Below are 26,981 nucleotides of genomic sequence, written 5' to 3'. Positions count from 1 at the left end.
TGTAGACAAAAAACAATACTAATTCTTCATAATTATGGCTCAACTGAAAGGCAATAGAAATTTCTAGTTATGTTGTCATTCTGGAGAGACATACTTAATATAATTTTAAAAACTTTTCTTCAGATTATTCTCGAAGCCTTATGATCCCTTGCCTTTACTCCTCTCACCTGGCCAAAGCTCTTCACTGACATAATTTTTATTTATTTATGTATTTATTGCCACCTGAGAGTATAAACTGTGCGCTTTACCTTGGATTTCCTAGCAGGACTCCTTGCCTTTTTCCTGTACAGTTTCAAAGTTAGCAAAGTTTTAATTCTAATTCTACATACTGTGTGCTGTGTATCAGCATTGGTTGACCTTTCAAGGATTAAAAAGAAAAGATCAAAACCCTGCAGAATCTTTTCTAAAGAATGAAGGGCATCCTGTCACTCTGACATGGCTGTGTTGTCAGGCAATCTCCCAGTCTAGAGATGGCTCCCATCTTACAGTGTCTGCTCAGGGAGAATGAAGACTGAGGATGCCATGCTGTTCTGAGCCTCTCTTTGTGCACTCAAGAGGTTATAGATCTGAATATCTGGAGGGCATAGATTCAACCCTGTGTTTTCATTTTTTAGTATTTGAATGTAACATCATGAGGTGAGGGGTTTAGCAGCTGATAGCACTGTTGGTCTAAGTCACATATGCTCAGTTGAATTTAGAAGGCAGTAAATGGGATGGAAACTGTTAACTCCTCAAACCAGTATGTCCTTTTAACTTCTTTTCCACCATAATTCTCATAGTAATAGTAATAATAGTAATGTTATTATAATAATAATATTATTACCATGAGAATTATGATGGAAAAGAAATTATTACTATGAAGTGATTACTATGGACTTACTAAGCACTTTACATGCCTTGTTGAACACTTTTAATAACTGTGAAATCTGTACTATTGTTATTTCCATTTACAAATGAAAAACTTAAATCTTCATGGTTAAACAACTTGATCACTATCATTCAGCTAGTATTTGTGTTTAGGTTAAGTTGACAGTGATTTGTTTGGAAAGTTAAATTCCAAAATCAGTATTTGCAAAGCTTTTAAGTTTTTATATGTCTACACTTTCCCTGCGTCATAATGACTTTCAACTAATACAATTTTTTTTTCTGGAAGATAATGGAGTACTTCTTATTTATAAATTCATATTCTATATTTATAAAAATGGTAAAGTGCACTTAACATAAAGTTTACCATCTTAACTGTTTTTAAATGAATAGTTCAGTAGTGTTAAGTATATTCACATTTCAACTAATATAATTTTTGTTATTTTTTGAGAGGGAGTCTCACTCTATTGCCCAGGCTGGAGTACAGTGGTGCTATCTTGGTTCACTGCAACCTCAACCTCCTGGGTTGAAGCAATTCTCCTGCCTCAGCCTCGTGAGTAGCTGGGATTACAGGTGTGCACCCCCATGCCTGGCTAATGTTTTTTTATTTTTAGTAGAGATGGGGTTTCGCCATGTTGGCCAGGCTGATCTCAAACTCCGGGTCTCAAGTGATCTGCCCGCCTTGGCCTCCCAAAGCCCTGGGATTACAGGCATGAGCCACTGCACCCGGCCACAACTAATGTAATTTTAATTATTCTTGAGTACTACTGTCTGCCTGATAGAACCTCAGGCATTTCAGCAAGATGATGGCGCTTTTAGATAGAGGATAGTTGTATGGTTTGTTTTGTTTTCCTTACAACTAGCAAAAGTCCTGGACCAGGACTGACGGGTAACCACATAAACAATTACAGCATGACATAAAATTTTCAAGAGATGAAACATCCAAGGAATGTATCTAATATACAAACAAGTTATTCAGCAGGAGACCAGAAGGGTTATGAGAAAGGAATAGTATTCAAGAAGTGATTTCCATGGGACTCCTGGTTAAACCATTTAAAATATTGTGCTTAAAATAGGTTTTTAAAGTACTAAACTTTATAGGATAAAAGTATGTGCAAACTTATGTACTTTTTATTCCTTTTGAGAATATATTTTGATCTTTTAGCGAGTTCCTTTGTCCACTTCTCTTCCATTTTACTTTTTATTGCTTTCTGTGCTGTGCTTACTGTGCAGCTCTGGGACTGTTTAGTTCTATGTCTGATGTGTGGAAAAATCTATTCTTACTGCCTAATAGTATTTAGGAAGTAATAAGACACAAGGAACCAGGAACCGTATCAGTTTAATCTATCTTGAGTGGACTGAATGTACTTTGTGGGCACTTACTTTGAACGTGATGGTGTTGTGGTAATTGGTATGATTAGTGTAATACTTTGCTATATTATAAAATAGTTAAACATGGAGTTGGATTTAGATAAGATAGCTTGCTCATTATTCATTAGAATCAATTAGTTGTTGCTTTGCATTCACTATAAATATATTTATTTCTCTTTCCCAAAAGTAAATGCTTAGCTTATTGGTCAAATCAGAAGACAGTCTTTTGAAATTATTAATTATATGCTATTGTTTTAAACCAGAACTGTTCATGTGATTTTAATTCAGCTAATGATTCCTGACATGACTTTCGTTGCTCTGAAAATGGCAAAGGAAAAAGAAAAGGTGTTTTAAGATATATCTTATCAAAAAAGGACACATGCTGTCGTATGTATTTTGTGGTTTTTTTTAATATAGTAAATGCCCTTTTTGGGTTTGTGACCAAAACGTACATCAATTTCATTGCTGATGCAGTGTTTTGAATTAACTTCTATCTTTCCTTACTTTTTATAGTGGTTTTGTGAATGTTTGGGTAGAAACTAGGAACAAATTTGAGTCAAGATACTCTGTCAAATTAAGTTATAGGATTTTAGAGTTGAGAGAAGGGATCATAACTCATGTATCCAACTTTTTCATTTTACATTTGTGAGGAAACTGACTCAGAGAAATGAAGACACTCGTGAAACTGTACACATCCAGGTATGGACCAAGCTGGGTCTCAAAACTCGCCTCTTTTAATCCACGTTCATTCTAACATTAATGGGCTGAATATCTGTCTTCATTGTCTTTCCCTCTTACATATCTTTTCTCCTTTTTAAAAATCTTGGAATTCTTGTTTTCTGACATCCTCACAATGGAAATTTTAATTCATGCTAGCTGTGCCGCTGAGCTTCTGCAGATCACTGTTTTCCTTTTTCCTTAAGGTGTATAAATCTGTATGTGTGTGTGCATGTGTATAAAAGAACCTTTCCTTTGCCTCTTTGTACCCAGTTCCTCCTTTTGCCTACCTCTGGAATGAAATAGTTGCGTCCCTTTTATTTAATTTTTAATGTTTTTTAGAGACAAAGTCTCACTGTATTGCCCAGGGTGGTCTTGACCTCCTGGACTCAAGTGATCCTCCCACCTTGGCCTCCCAAAATGCTGGGATTACAGGCTGGGATTACACTGTGCCCAGCCAACTGTCTCCCTTTTAAACTTAATGGTTTCTTTCTGCATTCTCTATTTTAGCAACTTCCTTGAGATGTTGCTTTGAAAATTTATTTAGCTGTTTATTAATTTAGATTTTAACTTAATACTCCTTAGTTCAAATAATAATGGCCACATTTAAGAGTATACTTTTCAAGAAGCCAATATTTGGCTACCTGCTGTTTTCATAGTTTCCTCAGTTGATCATTACTGAGTTGGAATAATTCTCTTATCCAGTATTACAGAGCTAACTATTCATGTTGTCCAGAAATTTGTGTGTAGTTCCTTTAAAATTATCTTTGAAACATACTTTCTCTTACTGAAATAAAAATACATATCCATGGAATGAAGCTGAAAGCCTAGTTCTATAATGATATGTGCTATAGCATGGAATTCATTGGTTAGTGGATTGTTTCTTTTCACTTGTAGAGTACTTTCTATTTAACAGTTGATTGAAGTTGTTTTGCTAGTCCTTCCTTGGAATCATTTCATCCTTGTGAAGGACCTCTGTAATACAGCTGTAGAGCAGGTATTTTGGTGTGGTGAACTATACAACACAGCCTAGAACTTTAATAACATACTATTAAGACTATATACATTAGGCCGGCATGGTGTCTCATGCCTGTAATTCCAGTACTTCGCGAGGCTGAGGTGGGAGGATTCCTTGAGCCCAGAAGTTAGAGATCTGCTGAGCAATATAGGGAGACCATATCTTTACAAAAAATAAAAACGATTTAGCTGAATGTGTTGTGCACTTGTGGTCCCAGGTACTCAGGAGGCTGAGGTGGGAGGATCACTTAAGCCCAGGAGGTTGAGACTGCACTGAGCTGTGATTGTGCCAGTGCACTCAAGCCTGGGTGACAGAGTGAGACCCTGTCTCAAAAAAGAAAAAAAAGACTCTATGAATTAACCATATTTCCTCTCATGAGTTTAGTCGACCAACTTTATATTTAATACACTCAGTTGACAGTAAGAGTCAAAATTATCAAAGGAAATAAACTATGATCCATCTCTTTGCCATCCTGCTGTGTGGTCTTTAAATTCCTATCCTGTTATTTAATGTCTTTAAAAGTTTGAGCATTACATACAGAATAGATTTTTTTAAAAACAAACAAACCCAAAAGATATTCTTCATTTTGAATGTAGTTAAGTCTTTGTTACACCTTGTGTTTCTTTATTGGGGTAATACTGCAAAGCATATCAATGTTAAATATTAGAACAATTCTTGGTATATATCTCCTGTTCTTATTTCCTAAATGCCTCTTACTGATGCATTTGCCAGTTTATTACCTATGACACTTTTCTTGTTAATTCCTTCTGTCTCCTCTTTATGTCACGTTCTCTGCTTCATGTCTTTTCACTGAGTTTGCCATGGTAGCTTGGATTTGTAGTCTAGGTTTTGGAGCAGTTTCATGGCTAGAACTCTCCACATCTTTGAGTTGATGTCTCTGTCTGACAGAGCCCATTTCCGCTGAACCACCTCTCCACTCCAGGTAATGCTCCTGCACTCTGCCTTAGCTTATGTGAAATCTGGTCTCTTTGATCTTTGGGAATGTACACAAATATTCATATAATACATTTTATGGACACGTCAGAAACTTTGAATCCCATCCATTTGGGCATAATGATTATCACATGTTTGAATTTGTTCATGTAAAAGTCTTCTTATGCCCACCAAATCAATGGATTCTTGAGAAAGTGTGCATTGAAATTTGGCAAACAAATGCATGTTTTACCTGTACATACAGGCATGCTGCACATTCTGTACCCTCTAACTTTTCATCTGCTAGGTACTGAAACATGAACCTCTAGTGGCCAAGTGCGATATTTAAGGGATTCAGTTTTATATACTTTGGTAAGATGATAAAAATATCTTCTAACATATTTGTCTTCTTTCAACACTTCATTCATTTAGCAAATACTTAAGTTAGAGAAGCAGCATCACTTAGTGTGGCTAAAAGCACAAACTCTGGGATTTGACTGGCTGGCTTAATTTCTGGCTCTGCCATTTACTAGCCATTGTGCTTTGGTTAAGCTATTTAATTTTTCTTAATTTCCTCACCAGGAAAGTGAGGATAATGATAGTACGTACCTACCTCATGATGATGTGAGGATTAAATGGATTCAAATAAGTAAGATTCTGAGAACAGTGCCTGGTATGGCAAGAGCTTAGTGTGTGTTACCAGCTGTTGTTGTTATTCCTATATGATGCGATGTGGCTTTTGCTTTTGGTGTACTTGTCGCCCCGTGGGAAGAGAGAAACTAAATAGACAGTCATTCAACATTTTAACTACTCTTCAGTGCCTTCTCCATGACGAGCATTGTAGTAGGCCCTGAAAATCCAGCAAAAAAATAAGCAAACACATTCTTGGTCTCATAAAGCTTACTTTTAGTAGGAAGTAATTTAAAGGAAGTCATTTACAATAATTTCAGTAAAATGTAAAAAGTATTTTAATGAAGAAAATGCAACAAGCTGTAGATACATCTAACAGGAAGACCAAACTAATTCTAGAAGGTCAAACAGCAAAGGAAATATATTATGATAAATGCTGCAATTGAAGTTCTTTTTAGGTTTAGGGATATCACCGAGTAGGAAGTGCTTGGGTCTTCAAGGAGTAAGGGAACGCTTCTCATTGGAGGAGACACTTGAGCTAACTCTGGTGGCAAAGTCTAGACAAGTGGCAGTGGGTCAGGGAGAGCATTCCTGGCTGAGGGAATGACTTGCATTATGCCATGCAGCATGACAAGGCCTTTCACAATACCTGAGTTTCCATTTCACAATACCTGGGATAAAGTGTTGGGTAAATGGGAGTAGGCAGTGGTATGTGTGGGGAGAGTGAGAGACGAGACAGAACTGCAGTTCTGAAGGAGTTTCCTTCCATGAAGAATAAAGGAGTTAGGACTTTATCCTGAAGGCAGTAGGTGTCCCTGAAGTATTTTAAGCAGAGGAGGAATTATAATCACCTTTTTATTTTTAAAGATGGTTCTATTGTCTCTGTAGAAAATTGACTCATGGGGGCAAGATTAGAGACAGGTAGACCTATCAGGAAACTGTAGCAGCTGCTCAGAAATAACGAGAAGTTGAACCAAGGCTGTGGCAGTGGAAACGGAAAGGAAGAATCGGAAAAGATAAAAGGCCAAGATAAAAAAAACTGACATGCCTTAGTGAGCAACTCAGTGGAGGGGTGAGGGGGAGAACGGAATGCTTGGGTGCCACTCAGAGGATATAGGGAGGCCGAGGCAGGAGGATCACTTGAGGCCAGGAGTTCGAGACCAGCCTCACCAATATGGCAAAACCCCGTCTCTACTAAAAATACAAAAATTAGCTGGAAGTGACGGCGCACACCTGTAATGTCAGCTATCGGGTGGCTGAGGCACGAGAATCCAGCCTGGGTGGCAGAGAGGGATTCTGTCTCAAAAAAAAAAAAAAAAAAAAAAAAGGGGTGTAGGGTACAACTTTCAGAAGTAAATGGGTTGAACCAAACATATGGGACACTGTTACAACGTGTGTAATAATATAAACCTTTTGAATAAAGAGGAAGAAAAGTCCTTCAGAAGAGAATGGCTGGCGTAGTACATGTTTCTCATGTTCTACGATTGGTCTCTAGTGCCCTCTATTGGCTATTTAGTCTAAAGCAGCATCTTGATTCTTAAATACAATGTTCTTTGCAGTGTTATTTACCAAAAGAAGAAATATTAGAGATTTTAAAATTATGATGAAAGGTGATAAAAACTGATGGGGACTTTGTTTTTAGTAGGAAGACAGTTAAAATAATTTCAGCAAGGTGCTATCGGGGGTGTGCACATTGGCAGCACGTATACTAAAATTGGAATGATACAGTGATCATCAGCGTGACCCTCGTGCAAGAATAACATGCACCTTTGTGAAGCGCTTCATATATATACATGTAAATATGCCTGGGGGCCTCGGGGTTGGGTAAGGGTTTTGAGAAGTATCTCTATAACATTTTGTTTGCTATAACATGCACATAATGTCGTACACTGTATTTTCAGAAAATGGACCTTTCTGATGAGAAGCAGCCTGAGTCAGGCTGGTTTTTGAGCATTTTTATGCAGCAAAGCCTCAAGAATAGCAGCCACCCCAGTAGGCAGTAGCAGCTGCTGTTTTTCCATAGGGTGGCTGCTGCATGTGATGTAAAGGAAATGAAAGGAAATGACTGTTACTCATTAAAGCGATTTCATTCAGCTACGTGGGAAATCAGAGGCAGAAAAGTCATCATAGAAAATGAAGCAGCGATTATACATAATGGGTCATCTTCAGAGGTGGCTAGTTTGTCCCCTCCCTGCCCCCCAAATAACAAAGAAGCTGCCTTTGGGTTCTGTCATCCAGGAAAAGGGGTGGTAGATTGGATTTATTGTTTAGCATAACTAGTGGTCTAAACCTGAATACATTTTAGTAAGCAAGCACACCTGTCACTAGTTTGAGGTCTAAAGAAGGCCTCACTTTGTGTAAATTAGTACTTACAATGACTTTTCTGGCAATAAAGGAAATATGTTCACCTTTCAAGGGTAGAAGTCTATTTCCATTTCCTTCTGGGGAATCTTCCTTTAAAATGTTCCTAAATTATCAATTCAGTGGGTTGCATTTTGAAAACCTCCTCACCTATTTGGGTTAAAAATAGTATTTTAAAATTTTGGTGTTATATGAAACTGCAGAGATTGTTCACAAACAACTTAGTACAACCATTTATTTGCTTTTGGTATATTTTGCTCTTGCAGTTTTCTCTAAGAAAGTGTAGAAATTAATAATATGAAGTAATGTTAACTGCTGTGCATTTCTTGAGAGGAATAAGCTATTATGTAGTCTCCCTTCTCCCCCCAATAAAAAAGCCTTTCATCAAAAACTGACATCCTAAATGAAGGAAATAATTGTACAGCTTATTTATTAGTGTGTCAAACTTAAAATGTAATGGTTTCATATTTCAGGATGAAAAGTGTGTTGTGATTCATGGTTGCCAGTGACAAAATAGACAGCTCTTTTATATTACCGCGTCGATTGCCTGCTGATATGCCACTGTACTTTTTGGTTCTCTTCTGTTCTCTTCCTATGCAATAGCTCCCTCTACTTGAAAATACTGGTGTAATTATAGTTTAACAGTATTTTATTAGTGAGTTCCCTGGACTCTTTTTTACTTTTAATCCTCTTCATAAATACGTGGTGTTATACATCAGAACATGTAAGAAAATTTTGAAGAGTCTCTTGGCTCGGGGGTAGAAAGGCAAGGTTAGTTGCAAAAACCAAGATAAGTTACATTTGAAGACATTCTTCAAGGAATTAGCTGTGTAGCCTTTGTTGATTTAAATATGGCATATTTGGTTAAAATTCCATGCAGTACTTTGAAAATGAACCCTGATGTCTGAAACACAAAGGCATAGAAAACTGGATCAGAAAACTTCAAAAGAATCATTAGCCACTTCAAACAGACATAGCTGGGAACTTGGCAAATTCTTACTTTGCTAATTCCAAAGTTTTATAATTCCCACACAAAACCTAGCAGTTTTTCTCTACTTTCTCTGGAAGGGTTTAAGAGAGGCTAGAGTAGTAGAATCTCAGGTTACAATATCTTGCCTTGTGGAACAGCATGTGCATAATGAAATAATGGGAGAAGCCTAGAGAAACCAATGTGAATGCTGCTGTGTTTGGGATGTCATTATTTTTTCTCTCCCTTGCTAGGTTAAAAGTTCTGTAATAGTGCTCTACACCTCCACTGTTAAGACAAATTAAGAGACTCTGCTCAATCATAAGATGGCCATATGAATATTTCTTTCTTTTCAATTTAATACTCTTTGTTTCCCATTTCTTCTGACCATTATGATACAGAGCATGTTGCAGAGTGAGGTGGTCAAGATTAAGGACTTAAGAGCTAGGCTGCCTGGTTGGATCCTGGCTCTGCCACATATATGCTGGGTGATATTGGCTGGTTTCCTTAACTTTCTGAGCCTCGGTTTCCTCATCTGTAAAACACAGACAATAAATCTGCCTACATCCTGGAGATGTAAGGATTAGATAACTTAGTGATTGTCAAGCCCAACATATAGTAAGTGCTGTATATCAGTTTGTTAAATAAATTAAAAAACAATAGTGGAGATATAAATTGTTTTTTTTTTAACCAGGTGTATTGAATGTCAATGTTGTCCTCAGTGTTTAATATCAAGAAATACGGGGTCCTCCCAATGGGCGAAAGATCTATACATTGCTTTTGTTCATAAATTCATATTTAACTATGTATTGGAATACTTGTGACCTAAGGGCACTATATCATAATTTTAGGTCACATTATTTATAAATATACTTTTAAAAATACAGTGAAATCTTCCATGGTTTCCATGTCTTTTCTGGATTTGTGTGATTTTATAGGATTCTGTACTACTGTGAAGGTATAAGAACGGAGTATCATTTCCCGTTTTATATTTATGATTACGTTCTTGCTTTTCTTGGAGCTTACTTATGACTCTGGAGGAGTAACAGACAGGCTTATCTTGGGTCCATTATATGACTGTGCTTGAGAATGTCAGAGAATCTTGCCCAACTGTTCCCAGACCTCTTATGGTCCAACCAAATATCAATCACCAAAAATTTTAACAGGAAGTCTATATTTTGGGCACTCAGACATGCCACTGAAATTGTTAAGATTATATTTTCACCTTGATACAACCTGATATTTGCGTGATGTTTTATTTATTCATTTTTTGGGACAGGGTCTTGCTGTGTCACCACAGCTCTGCAGTGAGTTCTGAACCACAGCTCACTGCAGCCTTGACCTCTGGGCTGAAGCAATCCTTCCACCTCAGCAACCCCTGCTCCACCCTCCAGGTAGCTTGGACTACAAACACACACCACCACACCTGGCTAATTTTTGTATATTTTGCAGAGATGGGATTTTGTCATGTTGTCCAGGCTGGTCTTGAACTCCTGGGCTCAAGTGATCCTCCTGCCTCCCAAAGTGCTGGGAGTACAGGCATGAGCCACTGCACCTGGCCTTTTAATTTTTTTAATTAAAAAAACTTTTTCTAGCAAGAAGGTCTTGCTATATTGCCTAGGCTAATCTCAAACTCCTGCGCTCAAACAAGCCTCCCACCTCAGCCTCCCAAGAAGCTGGCATGGTACAGAGGTGTACAACCATACCTGACTTAGAGTGAGATTTTAGTTTATTTTTGCCTGTTTAGAAGATTATCACCAGAGTGCCAGACACATGAGGTAGGTGGTCAAATAAGATTCCTCAGTCAATTCAAGCTGTCCTAAGGCTGCATATTTATTTTCAGTGTATGGACTCATCTTTCTTCTTTGCTCGATTCATAGGACCCTTTAGATCCTACAAGATCAGTGATTGTGATCCGCTCCCTGGTAGCAGATGGTGTAGCAGAAAGAAGTGGGGGACTATTACCTGGAGACCGCCTGGTATCTGTCAATGAATACTGTTTGGACAACACCTCACTTGCTGAGGCTGTGGAAATACTGAAAGCTGTGCCGCCAGGCATAGTACGCCTTGGCATCTGTAAGCCGTTGGTGGTGAGTGTTGTATTTTGTTAATATAGGAAGTAATAATAGTGCAACAGTTAAAAACACAGATTTTGGAGACACATATACCTGGCCAAGAATTTCTGTTCTACGTTTACTATGTGTGTGACCTTGAGCAGGTTTCTTGACTTAACAATATCGGAAAAAATAATGTCTACCTCATAGAGTTTTGGGATTTAAAGGTTATATTCATTAAGTACATAGCATATTATTACATAAATACTAGCTGCTAATGTTGCTAGTTCTACTACCACTCTTGCTACTATTTTCATCTTCATGCTTTTAGCACAGACTTCTAAGCTCTCAGCACATTTCTTATATGTAAATTATTATTATTATTATTTTAGAGATAGAGTCTCTCTCTGTCATCCAGGCTGGAGTGCAGTGGCACGATCTCTACTCACTGCAACCTCTGCTTCTTGTGTTCAAGCGATTCTCATGCCTCAGTCTGTCAAGTAGCTGGGATTAATGGCATGTGCCACTGTGCCTGGCTACTAATTTTTTGTATTTTTAGTACAGATGGGATTTCACCATGTTGGCCAGGCTGGTCTTGAACTCCGGAGCTCAGGCAGTCTGCCTGCCTTGGCCTCCCAAAGTGCTTTTTTAGGGATATGAGGCACTGCACCTGGCTATTCTTATATGTAAATTAAAATAAGTATCCTTTTTAACTTTCGTTTGGGACTGATGTCAAGATGGTATGATGAGTTGAAATCCTTGTGACTATAGCATTTTAACCATATAACAGTGAGAGTTTAATCTGCTTTTCTCTCCGTCAAAGCACCTTGTAACTCCTAGCATCAAGAACCCCTATACTGTCAAACCATCTTGAAGTCGTCTTGTTGCTTTGTCTTACGGTCAGGGGTTACTGCTTATGACTGAAGGCTACGTTACAGTTATGGTAGACCTCTAATGCAAAAAACAAATCGCCACCATCACCACCAACAACAGAATCTTAATGATGATGATTTTCAGCCAGTTTTGTTATTATTTAAGTGTTACTAAATGTCAGTCATTCTTTTAAGCCCTTTGGACTTATTAACTATTAACTAAATTAATCCTCACAGCAACTTTAAGAATAGTCCTTTTGTTACCCTCATTACAGATGAATCAATCGAGGCACAGAGAATTGAGTAACTTACCCAAGGTCTTATAACTCGTAAGGGACAGGGTTGTAATGTGCACTCAGCAGGGCACCTTCACATCCTGTGCTCTTAGCCACAGTGCTGTACATACCTATATTACTATGTTGTCACTTGCCTAGTTTGTATACAACATGTCTGAAACAGATAGCTTGGTTGTAATAAATTGTTAGTCTGGATTTCTAGAAACCTGAGCTCTGCCCCTGGCTTTGCTATGAGTTAGCCCAGTAGGTTTCAAACTTAAAGATATGGAATATATATAAGAATCACCCGAGAGATAGTTAAAATGCAGTTTCCCAGGTTCTACTCCCAGAGATTCTCATTTAGTAATTCTGATATGCTCTTCAGGAATCTGCTTCTTCAATGGGTCACCTATGTAATTCTGATGCAGAATTTTGTACTTTGAGAAACATCATACTAGTAATTTGGTCAATAGGTATATCACTTCTCTGAGCCTTTTTTTTTCATCTTTGAAAAGACTGAACAAGACTAGAGAATTCCTAAGGTATTTTTTTAACTCCAGTTCTTTAATCTATGAAACATTTTAACTTAACATACAAAAAACATACTATAAGTGCTCATATGTATAGACAGATGGATAGGTAAATATAGATAGATGTGTTCATTGTATTAGGCTGTTCTTGCATTGCTATGAAGGAATACCTGAGACTGGGCAATTTGTAAGAAAGAGGTTTAATTAGCTCACAGTTCTATAGGCTGTACAGGAAGCATGGTGGCATCTGCTTCTGGGGAGGACTCTGGGAGCTTTTACTCATGGCAGAAGCCAAAGCGGGAGCAAGCACTCACATGGCAAAAGCAGGAGTGAGAGAGAGTTGGAATGGGGTGGGGGATGCCACAGAGCCACACTTTTTTTTCTTTTTGGAGACAGAGTCTCACTCCGTTGTCCAGGCTGGAGTGCAGTGGTGCAATCTCGGCTCACTGCAGCCTCCTCTTGTTAATCCTATTTTACAGATCCAAAGTCAGGGTAGAGCAGAAAGACTGTAAATATATAATGGTGATGAGAACAAAGTATTTTTATTAAGTCTTGTATTTTTTTATATATATACACACGGTATATATATATCTATATACTTCATGTTATATATTTTCATCTTAACTCTTTTCTAAAAAGAGGCTTAAAACCTAGGTGACAGGTTGATAAGTTCTGCCTCAAATATACCAGACCCCAAAAATGAATGAAATGACTTATTGTTATTATTTAATGTAACAATAGAGACGGGTCTCTCCATGTTGCCCAGGCTGGTCTTGAACTCCTGGGCTGAAGTGATGCTTCTGCCTCAGCCTCCCAAAGTGCTGGAATTACAGATGTGAGCCACCATGCACTGGCTGAAATGACTTTAAAAACTGCATTATAGCTTCAGAACTAATGGAACAGAACTGACCATAAAACTTTTGAGCCACACAGCTATGGGTTTTTGCTTAGTTATGTGGTTTGCAAGACTGCGTGTCCTTGTGCCAGTTATTCAACCTCATCAACTTCCACTTCGCTCATCTGTAAGATGAGGTGGCTCACGCCTGTAGTGCCAGCACTTTGGGAGGCAGAGGCAGGCAGATCACCTGGGAGATCAGGAGTTTGAGACCAGCCTGGCCAACATGGTGAAACCTCATCTCTACTAAAAATACAAAAACATTAGCAAGCAAGGTGGTGCTCGCCTGCAGTCCCAGCTATTTCAGAGGCTGTGGCAGGAGAATCGCTGGAACCGGGGCAGCGGAGGTTGCAATGAGCCAAGATTGCACCACTGCACTCCAGTTTGGGTGACACAGCGAGACTCCGTCTCAATTTAAAAAAAAGAGATGAGGATTGCATGGCATGGTAATTGTGAATACAGGCTCTAGTACCAGACAGCCAGGGTTGAAATTTTGGTGTATGTAATGTTTGGCAAATTACTGTGTCCACTTTTGCTCACCAGTAAAATAGGATTAATAAGAGGACCCATGTCTTAGAGTATATATTAATGTATTAATTAATATATTTAATATATTTACAGTACTTAAATTTGTGCCTGGTACATAGTTATATATACAAGGTCTATTCCTGGGAAAGTGATTTTTCTTTAAGAAATACTTTTAAAAGTTTGGGAAGCTCTGACTTGAATATGGAGTTCTTTTTAATTATTAAAGAAAGTTTGTTCTAATGAAACAATTTGAATAAATTTTGTGTTGTGTATTTGCTGTTAATGGAAAGATGAGAATCTGAACAGTTTGAAACCAAGATATTTTCTTTCTTTCTTTCTTTTTACATGAATGAATCTTTTTTCTTCTCTTTTTTCTTTCTTTCTTTTACTTTAAGTTCTGGGATGCGTGTGCAGAAAGTGCAGTTTTGTTACATAGGTATACATGTGCCATGGTGATTTGCTGCACGTAACCCATCATCTAGGTTTTAAGCCCCACATGCATTAGGTATTTGTCCTAATGCTCTCCCTCCCCTTGCCCCTCACCCCACAATATTTTCTTATTTATAAATAAATGTGGTTTATATTTTCAGGAAGATAATAAAGAAGAAGAAAGTTGTTATATTTTACATTCAAGCAGTAATGAAGACAAGACTGAACTTTCAGGAACAATTCATGATATAAATTCATCTTTAATACTCGAAGCTCCCAAGGTATTTAGTAAATTTATTTCCCATTTGAATGATTTCCTATGAGCTGAAATTTCTATGTAGAAAAAATACAAAAGAAAATAAGACAAAAGCTTGTCCTTATCCTTTGGCTAAATAGATATAAATAAAGACATAAAGAAGACAAAAACTTGTCCCCATCCCTTGGCTAAATAGATATAAATGAACTAATCCTCCTTTCTCTCTCTCTTATTTGAGATGGGATCTCCCTCTGTCACCCAGGCTGGAATGCAGTGGTGGGATCTGGGATCACTGTAACCTCTGCCTCCCGGGGTCAAGTGATCCTCCCACCTCAGCCTCCTGAGTAGCTGAGACCACAGGCATGTGCTACCACGTCTAGCTAATTTTTTGTATTTTTGGTAAAGATGGGTTTTTATCATGTTGCCCAGGCTGGTCTTGAACCCCTGAGCTCAAGCAATCTGCCTGCCCGAGCCTCCCAGAGTGCTGGCATTACAGGCATGAGCCATTGTGCCTGGCCTCATTGTATATATACATATATACGTATGTATACACATAGATATACGTATGTATGTATATACACACACACACACATATATATACATATATATATTTTTTACAGACTTTCACTCTGTCACCCAAGTTGGAGTATAGTGGCGTGATCTCAGCTCAGTGCAACCTCTGCCTCCCAGGTTCAAGTGATTCTCCAGCAACCTCTGCCTCCCAGGTTCAAGTGATTCTCCTGCCTCAGCCTCCTGAGTAGCTGGGACTACAGGCGTGCACCGCCACGTCTGGCTAATTTTTGTATTTTTAATAGAGACAGGGTTTTGCCGTGTTGGCCAGGCTGGTCTCGAACTCCTGACCTCAGGTGATCCGCCCACCTTGGCCTGCCAAAGTGCTGAGATTACAGACCTGAGCCACCACGCCTGGCCTATTTTTTTTTAAACGAAATTCCTTCCTTCCGTATCACATTGCCTCTCTAAATGATAAAGGCAAGATGTAAAGCATTTTGAAAGAACAAACATACACTAATGTATTCCTAAAATTTTGGATGGTAGAACATATTGTTGAAAATAGACCTGCATTTAAAATGCTATAAAAATGGAACCACACAAAAAATATTCATATTGAATACTTTCTAAAGAAGAGTTATTTAGTCAAACCCTACCTTATGCTTTAATTTTAGAAAATGTATTTTGAAGCTTTCCTTTTTTATTCTTAAAAGCAATTATACTTATGTTGCTCTTTGCAGTTAGAGTATAGTTTTGCTTTACTTGATAACAACTGTCTAGTGATATTCTTTGCATAATATGTAGACAGTGTCTCAAGATGATATGTGTTTCTATAATGTCTATTGTATTTCTTAGTGTAGACGTTTAAAAAAATTTCATAATCATATGATGTGTTCAAATACATCCTCTAACCACATTAAAGAAAAAACACAGGTTGCAGTATTTGGTATACTGTATTTTTTTTTTTTTTTTTTGAGATGGTGTCTTGCTCTGTTGTCCAGGCTGGAGTGCAGTAGTGTGATCATAGCTCACTGCAGCATCAGTCTCCTTGGCTCAAGCAATTCTTTGCCTCAGCCTCCCAAGTAGCTGGCACCACAGGTGCCAAAAAAAATTTTTTTTTTTTTAATAGACAGGGTCTCACTATGTTGCCCAGCCTGGTCTTGAACTATTATACTCAAGGGATCGTCCTGCCTTGGCCTCCCAAAGTGCTGGGATTACAGGCATGAGCCACCATGCCCGACCCTACTGTATTAATTTAAAAGCTTCCCTACTATGATGTTTAGCTGCAAGGAGAAGGCAATAGAAAAGAATAGATTTATTCCAGGAATTTACACTTGGTAGTAGTTAATAGGACTTAAAATAGGCAAGATCTTTGATCTCTTAGAAAGAACTTGACCTCATTACGCCCAGCACCCAGAGGTTCCCCAGAGATAGGTCATGGTCTGAGCAAATCTATATATCAGGTTTTAGCCAGGAACCCACACAGTTTCTGCACGTTTAGTTTCAGTTGTATGCACTAGCTCTTCTGATTAGTGAAATATAAATTAATTTAAAAATACTGTATTCATTCCTTCATATTATATATTTTCAACACAGATGAAAAATAAGATTTGTTAATTTTTAATATTATAAAAGAGTCATACTCAAAGTGGAGACATACTCCCCATATCTTTAGTTTATAGAGAATGTTTTCTGAACATTCAGATAGTTATAATTTCTTTTGGGTTGTTTAAGCTTGAAAATCCTGACCTTTTAGGTCTTTTCTTTCTTACATAATAGTTTGAAGTGTATGTATGCTTATGTACTACTTTTTATGGGTTAAATATTTAGTGTAAGAGTTTAACAAAATTCCTACTTCTAGTGGAGAATTGTCAGGTGGTTAATGTATAATGAATGTTTTAGCAAAATCATTCACCTTGCCAAGGGCAGATTTCTGCCTCATAATTTACTGTTTGTCTCTCTTCTGGGTTGAGGATTGTGGAGGTAAGCTTGTGTTTCTCCATGTTTGCTGTGGAGAGCTGTGGATGTTAGCTGTGCCTTGGCATAGGCAGTCAAGCCAGCGTTTGAAAATTTTCCAGTTTATCTGTATAGTGCAGCTTCAGGACAGGCGTAACTTCACATTTTTTGCATCTTTTATTTATAGGGATTTAGAGATGAACCATATTTTAAAGAAGAACTTGTGGATGAACCATTTCTAGATCTGGGAAAGTCTTTCCATTCCCAACAAAAAGAGATAGAGCAAAGCAAGGAAACCTGGGAGATGCATGAATTTCTGACTCCTAGATTGCAGGAAATGGATGAAGAAAGAGAAATGCTTGTTGATGAAGAATATGAGTTATATCAAGATCCCTCTCAGTCCATGGAGTTGTATCCCTTGTCACACATTCAAGAGGCCACTCCTGTGCCCTCCATGAAGGAACTTCACTTTGGTACACAGTGGTTGCATGGTAATGAACCATCCGACTCTCAAGAGCCAAGATCCGGGAGGAGTATCTATTCCCAGGAGGCACAGCCATATGGCTATTGCCCTGAAAATGTGGTAAGAGATTAGAAGAGATATTCCACACCTCCCCTTCTGCTCTCCTCACCTGTCCGTGTCTCTGTCTAACTCATGTCACTTCAATTTTGTTTGTTTTTAAATGGGCCTTTCCATAGGTCATCACTGTTTACAAGGTATGTCATCCAGTGTCTAGCTATAAGTGTAAGCTCATGTTTTCTGTATTTCACATTTTCTCATGGGGGTCAATAAGCTGCAGTTGCCTTGCTGTTGTTGTAGGGTTTTTTTGCTTTGCTTTTTTAGTGATGTTTTTTCAATTTCTCATTTCAGAGGAGAGTTCTTTTAACATTTTAATTAAAAAAAAAAAAAAATTCCCTAGGGAAACACAGCTGTATATTTTTTACACAGTTTATTTATCAGGCAAAATCAAGGCCAATTCAGTACATACATATTGTTGTTTATATCTTGGTCACCCACTTTGTTCTCTGTGTTATGTATGATGCTAAAGCACTCAACTCTAGAAAATTATCTTTGCACTTGAGATACTATTTATTTATAATTTGGTAGGAAAGCATTGTAATATATATATATAATTTTCTTTCTTTTTTTTTTTTTTTTTTTTTTTTTGAGACAGAGCCTCTCTCTCTCTCTCTCTCTGTCACCCAGGCTGCAATGCAGTGGCACATTCATGGCTCACTGCAGCCTCACCTCCCAGGCTCCATGAATCCTCTTACCTCGGCTTCCTGAGCTGCTGGGACCACAGGCATGCACCACCATGCCTGGCTAGTTTTGTTTTTCTTTCTTTCTTTTTTTTGTAGAGATGGAGTTTTGCCATGTTGCCCAGGCTGCTCTCGAACTCCTGGGGCCAAGCATCTCCCATCTCCCATCTCGGCCTCCCAAAGTTCTGGGATTACAGGCAGGAACCATTGTGCCCAATGAAGAGCATTATATTTTAATAGATTTGCCTTTGCTATTATATCACCAATAAACTTTATTTTTAATAAAATTATAGTCAGGCGGTCACTAATTGGAATCCTTCATTAAGGACTTTAAAATATATATATATTTTTAAATTTCCTGCCCCAAATTAACTTTTAGGCAAATGGAAACAGACTTACTTATGGGGACGTTTTTAAAAAGACAGCTTAGTAGTATGTTCAGATGCAGCGTGGTGCTCTCCTCTCTGAGGTTGGCACCTTTCCTGTTGTGATATGCAAAGTGTGGCTTCATGTGTTCTCTCAGTGGGCAGATAGAGAGTGTTTCTGCCCTTGCCTCCCTTAGACATTTTCTCACTTTGCCCCTCATGCAAATGCTGGTGGCTTCCTCTCTTGGACAAGGTGCTGTGCTGGTTTTATTTATGTGACCCTGGAGGATTCACTATTATAGAGGACCCTGGGCAATGTACCAGAGAACAGATGTTTTTGGAATATGTGGATGATGCCTGGTTGCCTCTGGAAAGAGGTCACATGGAATCTGGTGTGCTCCATTGACGTTGGTACTTTCTATATTTGCCAGTGCCTCTCATATCTGTCAGTGCTTAACGCCAAACAGCATACATATTCAGTTATATGAAGCAAATTGGAAAGATTACTGAATATTCATAAAAATTCCCTTGTTCTGTTTTCTTCTATTAAAAGATAATTTTCTATGTACCCAAATAAAAGGCAACCTGAAATACCAGTTCATATATAAATTTTGAAGGCTATAGATGAAATGGTCAAATGTATACTTATAATATTTACTTTATAAGTTTAGTTAAACATTCAGTTTGAAAACCTGTAAGATGTTAAATTTTTTTTGCCTATTCTCATATTTAATTATATAATTTTATTTGAATTCTTCAGTGCATATTTAATGTCAATATCTACATTATCACTAGAATCACTTTTTGATCATTTAACACAGCTTTCCAAATATATCATCTTCATTTCTAACTAGGTTGTTTGAAATACAGCAATTTTTGAATCTGTACTGTCACTCAAAATGTTATTCTTATCTCAAGTGTCATTTGTATAACATTAAGTTAAAAAAATCCCTCTCATAAGTTTATATTGATGTTCTTCACAATATAACTGTTACTGGAAAGAGGTCCCGATCCAGATGCCAAGAGAGGGTTCCCAGACCTCGCACAAGAAAAAATTTGGGTGAATCCATAGAGTAAAGTGAAAGCAAGTTTATTAGAAAAGTAAAGGAATAGAAGAATGGCTACTCCACAGATAGAGCAGTCCTGAGTGCTACTGGTTGCCCACTTCTATAGTTATTTTTTGATTATATGCTAAATAAGGAGTGGATTATTCATGCCTCCCTTTTTAGACCATATCGGGTAACTTCCTGATGTTGCCATTGCATTTGTAAACTGTCATGGCGCTGGTGGGAGTGTAGCAGTGAGGATGACCAGAGGTCACTCTCGTCACCATGTTGGTTTTGGTGGATTTTGACCAGCTTCTTTACTGCAACCTGTTTTTTCAGCAAGGTCTTTATGACCTGTATCTGGTGCCAACCTCCTGTCTCATCCTGTGGCTTAGAACGCCTTAACCATCTGGGAATGCAGCCCAGTAGGTCTCAGCCTCATTTTACCCAGTGCTGTTCAAGATGGAGTTGCTCTGGTTCAAGCGTCTCTGACATAACCACTTACTCTATTATCTGTTAAAGTGTTCTTTAAGAGGCTTATTTAAAACAACAGTCAGTGCTTACAATTTGAAGAATGAATAGCCTGATTACTAAATCTATGTTAAATTTTCTAACTTCCCTCTTTTTATTTCTCATTACTGATTCAGCAATAGCCATTCTCTTCCATAAAAAGTAAATTTTCTGTTTACGGAAATAAAAGGCAACCTGAAATATCAGTTTATTTTAATGTATACACTTTTAAGGCTGTAGATGAAACAGTCTAATGTATATTTATAATATTTGCTCTGGAAGTTTACTTAACATTCATATTTTAAAACCTATAAAAATGGTTTTTTTTTTCTTTTTTTTTGCCAATTCTCATGTAGGCTGTAAAGGTAACCTCTATAGGCTCCCAAACCGGCATTGAATAAGACTATTTCAGCCCTAATGTTTCTTGCCTAAACAGTATTTTATTTTCTTTAAATAATTATATGTGCTTTCTTAGGGTATTGGCTCTTTTTCTCCCTTCCACAGTGATGAACACTTATACTCACTGATCAGGATGGGCTTGAATCTTTATTTGCCCCCCTTGTATTGCTAATGGACTCTTGTGATAATTTATTTAATGATATTATCTAATATTATAAACTCTGAGATTTTAAAAACGCATTCAAATCTTACAAATGTGGAATTCCCAATACTCTTCTAGAGGGTGCTCTCCCAAAGGATGAAGGAACATTATTATTTCTGTCTTGGTTGTAGTATTCATTTGGGGCTGTAGATGTCAGCTGTATTTGTGGAGGGCAACTGGTACCTAACTACTTCAAACTTTATCTTTCTCTTCCACCCTCATACTTCATTTTAGCTGAAGAGTAAAAACACTAAAAGTCTGCAGATCTGTTTTTTGTTTTTTAGTTATAGTAAAATACACGCAACACACAATTTACCATTTTAATCATTTTTAGGTGTATAGTTCAGTGGCATGAAGTACATGCACATTTTTGTGTAAACGTGGCCACCATGTCACTACAGATCTTCTTATCATCCCACACTGAAACTCTACTCATTAAACAATAATTGATCTTTCTTCTCTCTCCCTATCCCCTGCCAACCAACCACTGTTTTATGTTCTGTCTCTAAGAATTTGACTATACTAAAGTAACTGAAAAAAGTGGAATGGTACAATAGTTTTCTTTTGTGTCTGGCTCTTTCACTTGGTGTAATGTCTTTAAGATTCATCCATGTTGTAGAATATGTCAGAATTTCCTCTCTTTTTAAAGTTGAATATGCAAGGCATGGTGGCTCATGCCTGTAATCCCAGCACTTTGGGAGGCCAAGGTGGGTGGATCACTTGAGGTCATGAATTTGAAACCAGCCTGGCCAACATGGCGAAACCCCATCTCTACTAAAAATAGAAAAATTAGCCAGGGATGATGGCACACACCTGTGGTTCCAGCTACTCAGGAGGCTGAGCCAGGAGAATCGTTTCAACCTGGGAGGCAGGGGTTGTAGTGAACCGAGATTGTGCCACTGCACTCCAGCCTGGGCAACAGAGAGAGACTCTATCTCAAAAAAAAAAAAAAAAAAAAAAAAGTTGAATAAAATATTTCCTTATAGGCATATGTCTCGGAGAAAAAACTTTTCCTCTACCCTCTATGTTGTGCCTGGGAGAGTGCAAATTAAACTGACAGAAAGCATTAACGGGAGAATAAAGGTTTATTTATATGCATATGAATGCAACAAAAGAAGCAGCAAGCTCACCAAGTGATTCAAGTTAGAGCTTACATATATAACTTATGGGGAAAGGGAGGATGGAGAAAAAGCTTCTATGAGAAGAGCAACTAGGTTTGTTTAGGAAAGACAAATGGGTTTTTAGGAGAACAAATGGGAGATAACATTTTTGATTATGTTGATAATTTTGTTATGTTGATAATTTTTTTTTTTTTGAGACGGAGTCTCGCTCTGTCGCACGGGCTGGAGTGCAGTGACCGGATCTCAGCTCACTGCAAGCTCCGCCTCCCGGGTTTACGCCATTCTCCTGCCTCAGCCTCCCGAATAGCTGGGACTACAGGCGCCCGCCACCTCGCCCGGCTAGTTTTTTGTATTTTTTTAGTAGAGACGGGGTTTCACTGTGTTAGCCAGGATGGTCTCGATCTCCTGACCTCGTGATCCGCCCGCCTCGGCCTCCCAGAGTGCTGGGATTACAGGCTTGAGCCACCGCGCCCGGCCCTATGTTGATAATTTTTTAAATGCAGGTGCCACTGATCCTTCTCTTTGCTTGTTGCCATTCCTCAAGAGGGCATTTATATAGTAGGCTTACTCTCAGTCTTCCTGGGGGTCGACCCACCTCAAGAGGCAATGTTTGATAGCCTCATTTCCTAGAACTTGCTGCTTAGTCACATAAGGGAAGCTCTGAGAGGGCTTTTTTTCTGCATCTGTTAAATCTAAAATATCTTCAGTTTATAATAATCCTCATACTGAAGCCGGATAGTTCCCTGACCTATTCGACACCTTGTGACAGAGGTGCCCCGTTTACTCTGCCCACCGCTCTCCTCGAGGGAGGGAGTGTGAGCGAACAAGGTGGGAAGTGGAGTACATGCATGCTGGAACCAGCTGACTGCTTTGGTGCGGGCAAGGGTAAACTCCACTCACTCAGACCTGCAGCGTTCACCCCCTGTGGGAGGGGAGTGCTCAGGTGAGCGGGTGCAGGAGCCAGGGCAAGCGCTTTTGGGCACAGGCAGGAGCAAATTCTATGCAGGCCCAGTGGCAGCATCTAGGGGAGGTGCCTGTGACCTCTAAAGCCCCAAAGGGCATGTTACAGTGCTCTTTTAGGTCTGCCATCTGCAGTTTGCTTAAGTGTTAACAGTTCAGTTGGCCCTTGGCCTTTTCACATGAGGCAACTGCCCTCTCCGAGTGAGGGCAAAGGGCCAGTGTGACAGCCTTTTGTATCACACTTGTGGCTCCTGAGTTCTTTCTGGTATCCAGGAAAAATGAGGCTGCACGAACGAATTGAAGGATGGTAAATGTGGGGATTTTATTGCCAATAAAGTGGCTCTCAGTGGGAAGGGGAGCTGCAAAGGAGATGGAGAGGTGGGTAGGTAATCTTCCCCAGAAGTCCAGCCATCTCTGGCTGGATTCTTCCCCAAAGTTACACTGTCAAACTGTCCCTCTAAAGTCAAGCCACTTCTCTTTGATGTCTAGCTGTAGTCCCTGACATCCAGCTGCTTCTCCTCTCTGCCAGCTGAATCTAGGGTCTTTATAGGCACAGGGTGGGACGGGGTGAGGGCATGGGTGGTTTAGGAAAAGATAACATTTGAGCAGGAAAACAAGGATAGAAGTTCTCACTTTGGGCCATGGTTTTAGGCTTGAGGGTGGGGTTTTGTCGGGGACCTGCCCTTAAATTTCTCTGCCTCCTGTCACTATCAACACCAACTCTGAGGTTCCTATAGGTCCCCACCATATATACCATATTTTGTTTTTCCATTCATCTGTTGATGGATATTTAGGTTGTTTCTACCTTTGGCCTTTGCGAATAATGCTGTTATGAACATTGGTATATAAATATCTGTTGAAATCCCTGCTTTCAGTTCTTTTTAGTATATACTCAGCAGTGGAATTGCTGGATCATATGCTAATGCTATATTTAATTTTTGGGGAGCTATACTGTTTTCTACAGCAAGCAGCTGCTCCAGTTTATATTTCCATTAGCAAAGCACGAGGTTTCAGATTTCTCCACAGTCTCTCCAACACTTGTTTGCTGGCTTTGTGTTTGTTTCTTAGGAGTATAAAGTGCTATTTTATATTTTGTTTTGCATTACCCTAACAATTAGTGATATTGAGCATCCTTTCATGTGCTTATTTGGCCATCTTTATGTATTTCTTTGGAGAAATGTCTGTTCAAGTCCTTTGTTCATTTTTTAAAGTTTTGTTGTTTTTTTGTTTTTGCTTTTTGCCTGAGGGTTATTTACCTAAGAATAATTCTATGTTCTTATTTTCTTCTCTTTTTAGAAAAAAAAATCTTCTCTATTAAAAACAAAACAAAAACAAACAAACAAAAAACAGAAAAAAGAAATTCATGTTTATTTAATTTATTTTTTATTTTTTTTGAGACGGAGTTTCGCTCTTGTTGCCCAGGCTGGAGTGCAGTGGTGCAATCTTGGCTCACCGCAACCTCTGCCTCCCAGGTTCAAGCGATTCTCCTGCCTCAGCCTCGCAAGTAGGTGGGATTACAGGCGTGTGCCACCATGCCTGGATAATTATATATATATAAAATCATATATATAAAATAATATATGTATATAATAATATATATATATATATATTTTTTTTTGAGATGGAATCGCACTCTGTCACCCAGGCTGGAGTGCAGTGGTGTGATCTCGGCTCACTGCAACCTCCGTCTCTGGGGTCCAAGCAATTCTTCTACCTCAGCCTTCCAAGTAGCTGGGATTATAGATACCCATCACCACGCCCAGCTAGTTTTTGCATTTTTTGGTAGAGATGAGGTTTCACCACATTGGCCAGGCTGGTCTCGGACTCCCAACCTCAGGTGATCCACCCGCCTCGGCCTCCCAAAGTGTGGGGATTACAGGCTTGAGCCACTGCTCCCAGCCAGAAATTCAGGTTTATAAAGATCTCACCTATCATACCCAATGTATTAAAATCCCAGATTTGGATATCAGTTCTCTTCTTCTTCATTTACTACTAACAGAATTACCATTAACTGTTTAAAAAGTCCAAGTGGCCCCAAATTATAACCTTCTTCTTTTTAACTGTGCAGTTCCTTCCAACTCCTCACTGTTTTCTGTAAGAAGTTCTTGCTTATTTTATTCTAGGCATCTATGTAGTCAGATCCCCTTTCTTACCCCTATTTAATATTTGAGTCGAGTCCTGTGTTCCTTAGGCTCCATTAGGTATCTGATATAGTTATATACTTACCTGAGGTGAGCAAAAATCACCTGGTGGCCATCAAGCAGACCATCTGGAGGCAAACTCCTTAGCTGAGGAATTTAGATGTATAATGAAGAGAGCAAAGATCACCTGGTGGTCATCAAGCAGGCCATCCAGAGGCAAAACTCCTTATCTGAGGAATTTAGAAGCAATTAGACTTCCCTGTTATCTAAAGCCAGCATCTGGTTACCAGGTTGCTTTCCCAAAAATGTATAAGTAGCTAGAATTTCTATATATCTCCTGAATGCATGCATATCGAAACTCATTGTGCAGCCTTTGCGGACATCAAGGCACCAACATGTCTACAAATGTAATCATCTATCATGACCTGCAAAACTAATAGGGTCAAAATTACCCTTAAGTTCCTGCTTTAAGGTCTACAAATACCCCTAAGGAAAATCCACGGAGGCCCACTCAGTCCTCTCTTGCTGAAGCACCCCACTACAACGTTCTTTCTGTCTAAGAAAACTTGACTTTTTAAGCCTGTGCTGTTGTCAGTAAATTCTCTTTACTACCTGCGTGCCAATCACTTTCTGTTGCTGGGGCTCTGCCACCTTGCCTAGCATTACCAAATTCATATTCTACTTTGGAAAGCTGGAAGTATTTTGTATACCAGCTTATGAATGATCCTTCTCTTATCGTTGAAGTCTGACCACTTTACAGAAAAAGTAGACCATCTTGTTTTCGAAATTCCAGCAATAAAGAATAATGCAGTGTTATTCACCTTAAATGAATTATGGTACATCCCTAAGGTGGCTATAAAATAGTCATTTAAATTTGTACTGATAAAATTTCTTATTTTTATTATTTATTTATTTATAGAGACAGGGTCTCACTCTTTTGCCCAGGCTGGAGCATCATGATCACAGCTCACTCCAGCCTCAGCCTCCCAGGCTCAGGCTGTCCTCCCATCTCAGCCTCCTGAGTAGCTGGGACTGCAGGCACACACTGCCATGCCTGGCTAATTTTTGTAATGTTTTTGTAGAGATGGGGTTTCACCATGTTGACCAGCTTGTATCAATCTCCTGGCTTCAAGTGATCTACCCATTTCGGCCTCCCAAAGTGCTGGGATTACAGGCATGAGCCACTGCACCTGGCCGCAAAATTTTTTAAAATATAAAAAGATTCTTAAAGTGAAAATATGATGTTTTCTATCTTAGTCTATTTGGCCTGCTATAACAAGATACCATTAACTGGGTAGCTTATAAACAAACAAACTTATTTCTCACAGTTATGAAGGCTGGGAAGTCCAAGATGAAGATGTCCACACATTTGGTGATGTTAGAGGCAGGAGGCGGACAAAGGCCTAGGCAGATAGGGAAGGGTCCCTGGAGAACCTCTGACCCCGCCCACAAGTGTTTACACCAGATGTTTTGTACAGATAAGGGAACCTGCACAGGGAGTTTGCCTAGGCATGCCCACAGCAGGCTGGAGACCCATGCACTCCACCCATGAATGGGGTGGAGCCACCAGGAATTTGTGTCTTATGCAGGGGAGGAGCCTGGCCTCTTCAGCTGGTGTGTGGTAGCCCAGGTATTCAATCTGGGATGGGAAAACCTGCTTGCAGGACCCCCTCTCTTTGCTGAGAGCTTTCTTTTTGCTTAAAAATTCCACCCTTCTCACTCTTCAATGTGTTCGTGTGCCTAATTCTTCCTGATCGTGAGACAAGAACCCAGATTAGCTGAGTTAAGGAGCAAAAACTTCTGCATCAGTG

General features: G+C 38.9%; 1 protein-coding gene and 1 non-coding gene across 9 annotated transcripts in view; both read left to right on the top strand.

Annotated features, from left to right (window-relative positions):
• The window catches only part of PATJ (PATJ crumbs cell polarity complex component), a 409,036-nt gene that overhangs the window by 109,418 nt on the left and 272,637 nt on the right, over positions 1 to 26,981 (top strand). For all 8 annotated transcript variants that reach the window (XM_038000719.2, XM_038000715.2, XM_038000710.2 and 5 more), the window contains 3 exons: positions 10,742 to 10,951; positions 14,606 to 14,725; positions 17,354 to 17,749. In XM_038000719.2, coding sequence (XP_037856647.2) covers positions 10,742 to 10,951; positions 14,606 to 14,725; positions 17,354 to 17,749 — 726 coding nt within the window. The remainder of the gene's footprint in view (positions 1 to 10,741; positions 10,952 to 14,605; positions 14,726 to 17,353; positions 17,750 to 26,981) is intronic.
• LOC119626310 (U6 spliceosomal RNA) lies at positions 7,220 to 7,324 on the top strand. The gene has a single exon (XR_005242508.1). It is a non-coding gene; the product is annotated as a U6 spliceosomal RNA (small nuclear RNA).

The sequence above is a fragment of the Chlorocebus sabaeus genome, chromosome 20, assembly GCF_047675955.1.
Source record: "Chlorocebus sabaeus isolate Y175 chromosome 20, mChlSab1.0.hap1, whole genome shotgun sequence".
Lineage (NCBI taxonomy): Eukaryota > Metazoa > Chordata > Mammalia > Primates > Cercopithecidae > Chlorocebus > Chlorocebus sabaeus.
This window is presented reverse-complemented; position numbering and strand designations above follow the sequence as displayed.